The sequence below is a fragment of the Felis catus genome, chromosome A1 (genome assembly GCF_018350175.1).
Source record: "Felis catus isolate Fca126 chromosome A1, F.catus_Fca126_mat1.0, whole genome shotgun sequence".
Classification (NCBI taxonomy): Eukaryota; Metazoa; Chordata; class Mammalia; order Carnivora; family Felidae; genus Felis; species Felis catus.
The window spans coordinates 176342980-176353626 of NC_058368.1; the positions used below are offsets into that span (position 1 = coordinate 176342980).

The 10647-nt window shown below is 51.9% G+C and overlaps 1 protein-coding gene across 2 annotated transcripts in view; it reads right to left on the reverse strand.

The window, feature by feature from the left end:
• ERGIC1 (endoplasmic reticulum-golgi intermediate compartment 1) overlaps positions 1-10647 on the reverse strand; it is a 103597-nt gene that overhangs the window by 3232 nt on the left and 89718 nt on the right. Inside the window, exons 7-8 of one of the 2 annotated variants that reach the window (XM_045035416.1) lie at positions 9615-9737; positions 8734-8794 (exon numbers count right to left, since the gene is read on the reverse strand). In XM_045035416.1, the coding sequence (XP_044891351.1) occupies positions 8734-8794; positions 9615-9737 (184 nt within the window). The remainder of the gene's footprint in view (positions 1-8733; positions 8795-9614; positions 9738-10647) is intronic. The other variant, XM_045035408.1, reaches the window with a different exon arrangement.

Consider the following 10647-nt stretch of genomic DNA (forward strand, 5'->3'; position numbering starts at 1 on the left):
CTGGCCTGCCTATTGGTTGCTTTCTGGTTGCATAATAGAATCAAAGTATGGATGATGGAAGATAAAAGAACTTCAGAGGAGATTTGCAAGGCAACTTTAAATGAATTTTTCCTCGTGGGTGGCTCAGTTGGTTGAGTGTCCCGACTTCGGCTCAGCTCATGATCTCACAGCTTGTGAGTTCGAGCCCTGCGTCGGGCTCTGTGCTGACAGCTCGGAGCCTGGAGCCTGCTTCGCATTCTGTGTCTCCCTCTCTCTCTGCCCCCTAGCCCACTCGCATTCTGTCTCTGTCTCTCTCAAAAATAAACAAACATTAAAAAAATTTCTTTTGATGTATTTTTCCTCTTGAGCACATACTTTATGCCACTCCTAAGAGCCAATACCACCCATCACCCAGTGTGCCACTCTTGAGTCACGTACCCATGGCGCCCAGACAAGGAAATAACTTTTCCAAGGTCACACAGCGAGCGGGTGGCACAGCGAGGTCTGTCTGCCTCCGGAGCTCGCACTCTTTCCCCCATGCCACATGCAAGAAGCACTTAAATGACCACAGGACTCCGAAGAAGCCCAGAGGAACAGTCCTAGAGGGCCCCCTGACACTGCCCCGGAGGCACCACTGGGTGGCTGGCCCGCCACTGACGCTCAACCGCTGGAGGACTCTGAGAGACGGCAGTGACTTAATGGATCCTCTGGTGCCAAGTGCGGGAGGCCAGGAGACACGGCGGAGGTGAGAGGGAAGTGCAGATCGAACCAGTGTTTATTTTTAAAATGATATTTCCACAAGATGAGCTAAGCAGAGGCCTGTGAGGCCCAAGACAGAGCAGGTCTGTACGGATGGGCTCTAAGTAGAGCAGCTGGCATTCCAGTAATAACAGCCCAAGAAACCAGAGCAGCCCCCCAGGGAGTGAAGAGGATGGGGGGCGCTAGGGGGATTATTATGAAGTGTTTTCAGCAGGCGGGGCCTCTCCCTGCCAGCCTCAGAGCATGACGCAGGGCCACTTTTCAAGGAAGATGACGGCAGGGGAGCTGGTTTATTTCGGTAGACTGGATCAGATGATAGGAGATTTTACACCACAAAATGCTTTTAGAGCTTGGGTCAGAGAAGAGGAAAATGTGACTTAAGTGCAATGGAGCAAATAATAAAAACAAAAAAACCACACACACACACACACACACCCTATATCCGCACACACGCTTTGGAACCCAAGCGTGCCTATGATTCACATACACCTGGCACCCAGTCTGAAGTCTCCAGGAGCAGGAGGAGACAGCACACGCATTGAGGTACAAGAAAACACACAGCTGCGGGGAAGCTGAGGCCCCGGGGCACGTAAGCTACTCGGCAACTAGCCCCATCAGAGTGAGCTGCCGTGAGCCTAGGGCTAAGGGGGCGCTGCAGTGAGGCCCCCTGGGTATCCCCCATTACCCCCCACACAGCAGCACATCCCCCTTTATCCTACATCTGTTAAAGGTGCTCGTCACCGGTCCGATGAGGAGGGGGATTTCTGGCACATTCTGGGGCAGGGGGAGGCACCTCAAAAGCTGAAAGAAAAATCTAGCAGCCTGTTTGACGCTGGTATGGCCCCTGCCTTCAGGATTTTGCCATTAGCCTGCTCCGGCCTTCTTGACACGCTCACACTCATAGGTGGTGACTGGTATGAGGTGAAGCAGGGGTCACGAGGGAAGGGGTCCCGGGGCGCTCTCAGGCTGTGGTGCTCCCTGGATTCCGACACGTGGGTGGCCACAGCGACCCTCAACACCAGGAGGTGACCACATCTGGACTCTCCGAGGAGGTGGCCAGTCTCAGCCATCTTGTGTCCCGGGAAGGCCACAGTCCCCAGTTCTGAAACAGGGAAATAAATGAAGCCACGAGGCTGCAGTGGACAGAATGTCTGTCTTGGGACTCAGGCCTTACATTGGTGGTGGCAAGGTGACAGGCTTCACCATACTGGTGGGGCAGATCTCAAGAACAGGCCAAGAAAAGGGCTGTTGAAAGGGCAGATGGTGGCCTGGCATCTCTCCGACCCACGATGGGGGATGTGCCAAGATGCACACACATGGAGAAAAGTTTACATAAAGCCAATCATATGCATCCTCACTGTACATGGTGCAGGGGCCCTGAGCAGAGTGGGGTGGGGATGAAGCGCGTCCTGGGGAGTCTACCAGGGCCTTCCCTGCCATGGCAGCAGAAAGGTTCAGCCTTGGGAAGCCGAGCCGTGGCTGTCGCTTACTCTAGCCATGGGAGAGCCATTCTGGGCCTCGTTTTCATCTACGACACGGGAAAACCACCCCTAGCTTGCCAATTGTCGTACTGCAGGAGATGCCCCTGGAGCTCCCAGCGCTTAGTAGGTGCTCAGTAAACAATACCTAATCTTTCAACTGACTGGAAGGCTCTGACCTTGTTGCTAGATCTGAGATTTTCTAAATCTTCTGAGACCCACTCTAAGAACCGCAACGGGTAAAATACCACTTACTCCTCAGAGCAACCCTTTGGGTCTCAATTTCCTTTTTTTCTAACTGGCTCTTTTACCAAAAGAACAAGCCCATTCATGGAAAGACAGGACAGCAAAGGTGTCCCTGGCACCACATGCAGATTCTTTGCAGTTGCCCAGGTCCTAAGCACTTCAAGGGCCCATTCTACAGATGGGGTAGCTGAGATCTTGACAGGATATTCCCTCAAGCACATGCCAAGAAGTGTTTGTGATGAAGCATATCCCTCAGGGGGCAGAGTACCTAAGCCGGAGGTTATTTCCATTCTCTGGCCAGTCAGGGAGCTCTTCACATCTGCCCAGGGCTCTAGGTCAAGCACAAACACCAAGAAGATATCAGAAGCACCTGATACAAAGGTATTTCTGGTTGGGGCCCCTCCTGTCGTGTGCCCTTGCATCATCCTTACTTCCCGTACCTCAGTTTCCTTCCTTTAAAAAAACGGGAAGGCTAATCCTCACCCCTCAGGACAGCTATCAGACCGAACGAGTGTTTGTGTTACGCACACAGCCGTGAATGTTCCCTTGGTCCCTCACCGCTGCCATGTTCTTGTACCTCCGGACCAGGCCCTGGGGCAGTGGGGGTGGTGAAGGAGCAGGGCCACTGAGCCAGAAAGGGCCACTAGACCCAGCACATGCAACCCCACTCTGGTCAGCAGCCCTGGCTCCAGAAATGGAAACAAGGACAATTCGATATCCAGGCCCCAGTGAGTCTGAGAGGAGCGCATTACTTTGTTTTCATCAGAAGTCCTCAATAACATGCCCCTTTGTTCTTTAGCAGAGATTTCCTGTGGTTTCACCAGCTTCCCAGCCTCCTGCTATGGCTAGAATGAAGTCAGTTTCTCTACCTTGAAAAGAAGATGTGTGTGTGTGTGTGTGTGTGTGTGTGTGTTTCCCTTACATTTTAATTATGGCTCTTAATTCCTTACAATATGGAAAGGACGCGTTCTAACCGCACTGGCTGGAGAGCTGAATCCCTCCGTTGTTCCACCAGCACTAATGCTTTCCCGATCCATCGTCCCTCCCCTGCATTTTCTTTTCCACAGTGGGCAACGGAGGAGCACAACACATACCAACACGGGGGTGGGGGGTGGAGACTGCGGGCTCTGGAGGAAACATTCCTGCGGTCCGACGCCAGCTCTGCCACTCTGGCCAGGAAAGCCAGGTTACCCACCCCCCCCCGCCCGCGAGCCTCGGTTTCTCCCATCTGTAAAATGGGGCCCCCTGTGAGGACCAGGATGGCCTCTGTCTGGCTGTCTGCTGTACCTCGAGTGCCTGCGAACTGTTCATTCACTTCCCCCGTGCAGTCAGCATTGCTTGAAAAGCTTGTGGAAAAGGCCCAGAATGAGGAAATAAATAATGAATCGGAGTCCCATCAGATGCTGGTGGCGGCAGACAGACTGGAGCCGTGGATGAGAACACCAAAGCTGTGGCTACGCAGGGGTGGGGGCTGTCGCAGAAGGGAAGCTGATGACTGGGCCCTGGAAAAGTGGGGGAGGAGAGGGTGTGGTGGTCTCCATCCCCTGGTGTCACGCCTGCCGGACCCTCCACTCCCACCCTCTAGCACAGGAGCCTGGTGGGGGAACAGAGCCCTCTCCCCCCTGCCCCGTTCTTACAATGGCTGAAGCTGCAAAATACTCCCCCTCCCCCCCCCGGCAAAAAAAAAAAACCCACCTTGGTTGAGCACCTACTGTGGGCCAGGCCTGAGACGGCATTTTCTTCTGCCTTCTCATGCAATCTTTGCAACTACTCGGGGAAATGGCGTGATCCCCATTTCACAGATGGGGAAGAAGAGGCTCAGAGAGGGACTGGCCTGTTCAAGGTCACACAACTACCAAATAGGCGAGGGTGATGAGAATCAGGTCAGGAAGGCTGCGAAGGGCCTGCTTTTTTCTGTTAGACCACCGTAATTTACCCGCAACCTGAAGGCTCCTCTCAGTCCCTGCCTTCACGCGTGAATGGCTTTTTCTCAGTTAAGTCTTATCAAATGTCCTGAAGTAAGGGGACCCCATCAATGAAGTTTAGGAAGTAAGCTGTGTGGCTGTAAAAATAAGTACGGTTTCTAAAAGGGAGCTCGCTCCATTCTGCTATTCCTTTTACGTCTCAGAATCTGCCTTCAAAAAGCGAGCACCAGGAACTTCTGCTGCAACCGAGATATCTGTGTTCAGACCCAGTTGGAGCAATCTGTCCCTGGTACACAACCTTCTGGAAGAGCTAGCTCTGCTCAAATGTCTGGAAGGATCTGAACCAAAGTTTTTGTCCCCCACCCACACACATTTCCAGCCCTCAATAACTGAGCTGCTAATGTGGATTCTGTTCCGTTCCTCAGATAATGGGAACTTGTGCTATGGGCATGGACCAAGGCGTGCACCCCTCCATTGGTTTGCTCATTGTTTGACACCTATTTATCACCTGCCTGCACTGTCCCAGGTCTGGAGACCAGAGATGACGAAGGCCCCGCCCTGCCTTCCTGGAGCTCATGGTCCGGGGAAGAGAGATACTTCAAGGGAAGTCTGAGTAGGCGAGATTCAGACCCAGCTACAAAGCTGGTCTCTTCCCAACTCATATTGCCTTAGTGGGTAAAACCTCCTCAGTTTTAAGTTTGTCTCTTCTCAGTTGTTTTTACTGTCTCCCTCCCCCCCCACACCCGAGTATCTAATGCCTTTTGTCTATGGCAAATCCTCATAGGCATCCCAACAGATGAGTGACAGGTAATCAGATTTGGGCAGGAAAATTTGCAAGTCACCAGCCAACCAGTCTCAGATGGACAGTTTACATGTGGGTGGTGGTGTTGTTTTAATGATTTGTGTGCATGACTGTGATTTTATCACTCATGCTCACGACGTCGCCTTGTTTCCTGCTATCACATTTCTTCCTGATTCCCAGTATGGAGTCACTGTATCAAAAGATCCTGGTGTCCTATCAAGGGCTTCATGGTTTCTGGGGACTCTGTTCCTGGGACATCCTGAAGAGCCTTTGTTTTGGAAGGCAGAGGCTCCCAAGCTAGTGGCAGTGGTGGGGGTGGGGTGGGCGATGTGGCAGAAACAGGCTCTGGAGTCAGGTCCCAGCTTTGCCATTTACTGGCTGTGCCCCGGCACGGTTTCTTTAACTCTCTGGGCCTCAGTTAATTCGTACATAAAACAAGAATGATCTCTACCTTGGAGGGCTGCCGGGAAAGTTGAAGGAGATAATTATAGAATTACCCAGTAACGGTAGATGCTTAATAAGTGTAGCTATAGGATCCCTTCTTCAAACAGCCGTCCCTCGTATATTTCTGGGTATCGACATCCAGGCTAGGCCCTGTGCTGGATGCGGGGGACACTGAGGGGAAACAGACTTGGGGCTCATCATAATCAGGCCTGGCAAGTACAAAGTACAATCTAAAGTTTGGGGAATTATTTCGCTGGCAAGGAGCACCTTGAGGCCAGGGATTACGTCGAATGCAGCCACTGAATTGCCATCACCAACTGGTCATTTCTGGTGGGCAAAAACTGTCATGGCCAAACTGATCCAAGTTGATACTTTTTGACTTCTGGCTGTTCCTCCCTGACAGAATAAAACACACAGGGAAAGCGACGTGACGCTTCTGAAGTCATCCAATCTGTCACCACAGCCCACTTGAAGGCAATCCCAAAAAAGGGGCTTCGACAAGTGGCAGGGGCAGGGGACAAATGTGCGTGTGTGGGAGGGGGTGCTTTGAAGGGGATCACTTGCATGTTGTTAAAAAACATCTGTTTATTCCGTTAGTGGTGACATTTTCTGGAATGGCACAAAGGGGAAGTCTGAGCAAGGTGCCCTGGGTGCCCAGAGAGAGAAGCCCCAGGCAGCCTGATGGGGACTTCCAGGAGGAAGGACCCTCCTCTGTTCGGGCTCAGGATGTCCAGCTCCTTTCCAGACCGTGAGACCCTGGAGGAGCGACCTCGGATAAGCTGGGGACTTGATAGGTACAAATGCATCGGGGAGGCCCCACCCGCCCCTCCCCGCCCCACCCACACCCCCTTGAACTACACCCCACCTCATTCCAGCCCACCCACAGCTGCCCCTGCAGCCCTGCAGCCGCCACATGACGACATCCTGGCCTCTGGCCTAAGCCCTCTCTTAAGCAGCCCCTGTGAGGAGCTATTTGCAGAGGCCCCCATTTGGGGCTTGGGGGCTTGGCACACAAGTGTTTGATTTTAAAAAGAGAGAAAGAGAAGTCACAGCAGGTGCCTCCACTTCCATCCTGGCCCCACCCCACCCTGCTAGGGCTCCCGGGGGTCTTTGTGCTGTGTGTGTCTGCCTGTGAGCGTCATCCCCACATCTGCCGCCTCGTGACAAGGGGCTTTGAAGCTCCACAATGACGCCATCTGCCAGGGACAGCCGGTTGGCTCACTTGGGGCTGACCCCATGGTTGCCGGGACGACCATGATGGTGGTGCGGGGCCACCAGGCTAACGATGTCAGGAAGTCCCCTGCAGCATGGTCCGTGCTCCGGCGGAGGCGGATGGGACAGAGATGGAAGAGACGCTGATGGCCAAAGGCAGGAGGAGAAGGCAATGGGGTCATGGAGGTGTCTGGCCTCTGAGTCAGATGGACGGGCTTTTCCCCTGTGACTTCTTGGGACCTCCAGCTCTTAGAAGTCCACCCGCGTCAAAAGGGGCCACACGGCCTTCACAAAACACGCTAAGCGGGGCGCCTCTGCACATACTACTCCCTGTGCTAAGACCCTCTCTCCTTCACCCACCAGTCTAGAAGATGTCTCTGCATCCTTCATCCCTGGGTTTCCTTCCCCAAATTTTCCGAACGGAAGGGAGTCTTTGCTACCACAGTGCCCGGTGCATAGCTTCAGTGGAGCCCCTGCTGGGTGGGCTTCCATTCTCTGCGTGCCCGCCCCTCTTCCCCACCAGCCGGGAGCAGCTTGAGGGCAGGGATGAAGTCAAATTCGGCTCTCGCCATTGCCGGGCACAGGGACTGGCGTGTGGTCAATGCTGGCAAAAGTTTAGCACATAAATGAAGTCGCTTCGTTTCTCAGCCACCTGCCAAGGGGTTTTCACACTTGGAGCCTCAGCCATCTGGCACGTAGGAGCAAATAAGAAGGGGACATGAAGATCCTTCTAGACCCTACAGTAAGACATGGGCACAGGGGTTTCTCTGCCACTGTCAATGCCGTAGCCCCAGGGCCTCAGAGAAGCAGACCACATCTGCACAAACGTACCTACCTGTGTTGTAGTTTCTTACTCTGGGTATGCAGTAAGAGCACTGGGGTAAAAGGAACAACTTGGGGTCCTACCCTGCGGGGCTTTGGGTAAAACCGCTTGCTCACAAGTTCCCGGGCTTTGGGGTCAAAGGGTTTGCGCCTGACCCCGCCAGCAGCTGGCCCAATCTACCTTCGTACCGGATAGTGCATGCAGGACCCCTAGCTGTGCATCCCCTCAGTCTCTATTGTGCTAGTCTGATAGGACCAAGTTGGGTCTGGTATTTTGAATCAAATTCCTCCAGTTTCTAGGGAACTTGGGCACCTTTTCATGGCCAGTATGGTCTCTTCTACGAATGCTCAAGTCCTCACCCATTTTTCTTCATGGTCGCTTAACTTTTTCTTACTGGTCTGTAGGAATTCTTTATATATAAATTCTGAAGATTACTCCTGTCTCGTATGTGTGATGAATACCTTTTTCCAATCTGTGTTGAGTGTCTTAGCTTTCTGTTAGGTGCCCTCTGCTGATTGAAAGTTCCGCGTTTTGTGGAGTCCGAGAATGTTGTGAGGCTCCTAAAAGCACTAGGGTTCTGACACCCTTTGTACCCACATGGCATTCTAGAAGGCAAAAAGCTTCCATTTGATGATCTCCTTTGAGCCCCATGAGGCCTGGGAGGCAGGGAGAGCAAGAACTGTTATTCCTTTTTAATGGATTATAAGACAGAGATGTTGTTGTGGACATCGGACCTTTTTGCCTCTTAGTATCCACCCCTCTGTTTTCTAGTAACTGACCCCTGATTTTTCTCTTGGGGAGTCCCATCCCCTCATAATGTTTGTCTTCTTCATCTGGCTGGGGTCAGCGGGCTGGAAGTCCTTTCATTCTTTAGGCCACAAGGCTGGCATGGGAATGAAGCAGGGCCAGTGACAGGACTCAGGTCGAATTACTGAGAAAGAGGCACTTTCTATGAGTGAATTCTATTTGAAAATGAAGCCGGTACGGAGGAAAGCAGGATTAAAAAAAAAGCCTATTCTAGACAATATTTGTGCCTGGATACAGCCATGCCTGAGGCTTACTTACCCCTCAAGCCAGCTGGACGTGGGGCTGTCTTTTCTGTAACAGAGTCCCGACTAATACAAACCTAGTGGGAGCCAGAAATGAAAGATCCGGGACTAAGACCCCTGATCTTCAATCATTATTAAAAGTATAAAGAGGTACAAGGGGAGAAGGGCCTCTTAGTCTCAGTTTCCAAATCTGTGAGGTAGGGATAATCACCCCATCTCTCCCACCTCCGCTGCCTCTGGCTTACCAAACATCTCCGGGCCACCTGGCTGAAGCAGGATGCTGCGAGCCTGCTTTTCTGCCCCCAAGGACACTTTGAATGGAAGGCCAGGCAACAGTATACTTAATAGAAATACTCAGTATCAAAGAAAAATGACATCGGCCTGAAGCTGCTTCATAGAAAACTGGACTTGATGGAGGCAACGGCAAGAAAGAAAAGAAAAGAGAGAGGGTGAGAGAGAAAGAAAGGGAGGAAGGAAGAGAGAAAATAAAGAGAAGAGAATGCGAGCAGGAAAGAAAGAAAAAACCTGACAATATCAGCAGTTATAGTTGGAAAATAGACATGGGAAAAAAAGGAGTTAAACCTTTGCTGTAAATTTTCCACAGAAAAGGATAAACCCTGCTAAACCCATAAAAAAAAAAAAAAAACTGGAGAAAATCACAAACATCTAATTGACCCATATAAAAACCTGCTTAACAAACTAAATAGACTTAGTGATAAACCTCTTTGGAAAATATTTTCCGGATGACATGATTCTGATAACATTTCTAAACATCCTGGGGATCACAACCTCCTGTGTACAGCCTAGGATCCTAGCCCTGCAGGCTGCATCCCGTTCTTTGAGAACCAGGAGTGCTGCCGAGAGAAGGAGCCCACGGCAGGCGCCCCACCTACTCACCGTGGTGATGAACCTGTACAGAGGTTGCCGTCTCTCTGTGTATTTGACCGTGATGGGGCTAAGGTCATAGCGGAACCAGATGGCGGGAATGATGCGGCCTGTGTGGCTGTAGGCTACGTACTCCTGGGGTGAAGGAAGAGAGAACGGGGATGTGAGAATCAGATGTATGAGCCATGTCTCCTGGTGGGTGGGGGTTGGAATGCAGAGGGTCCCCCGCCAACCCCTAAGAATGGGCTTTCTTCTCTTCCTCTTGCCTGGAGCCAGACTCTACCAGTTCGTCTCACCCCTTTTCCCAGAGGCTCTGCTCTCAGTGTCTGGATGGGCAACATTCCTGGGGACATTTTCAACCCTTTTGGCTGCTTGGAAATTGACCGTATGACCTATGGAAGCTGCACCAGAATCAGAGAGCAGAGATGTAAAAGGACAGGTGTGATTTGGGCTCCATCTGAGTAAAGGCCTACTTCCCCCTTTAACTCCTGGGTATGCAAAACCCATTCATTTACTCATTGATTATTATTTTTTTTAGGTTTATTTATTTTGAGATAGAGAGAGAACAAATGTGAGCGGGGAGGGGCAGAGAGAGAGGGAGACAGAAAATCCTAAACAGGCTCCGTGCTGTCAGTGCAGAGCCCCACACGGGGCTCGATCCCACGAACTGTGAGATGATGACCTGAGCCCAAATCGAGAGTCAGATGCCCAGCTGACTGAGTCACCCAGGCACCCCTACTCATTGATTGTTTACTGAGCACCCCTCCCATGTGCTGGCACCCCTGCTGGCTTCTGGGGACTCTAAGGGTGGTAAGCCCTGCCCCATCCCCAGAGCGGGTTGTCGGGGGAGGTAGGTATCACAATCTGGAAAGGATGCTGATGTAAAAGAGTATCTCCAATACCGTCACATTACGCACACAGTGATACAGCGACATGGAGTGCTACAGGGCCAGGAACAAATGACCAATTCTCCCCAGGGTTTGTGGAAGGCTTAGTGAAGAGGGGGCATTCTAGGTCACACAGGACATCCTTGGGTGTGTGTGTG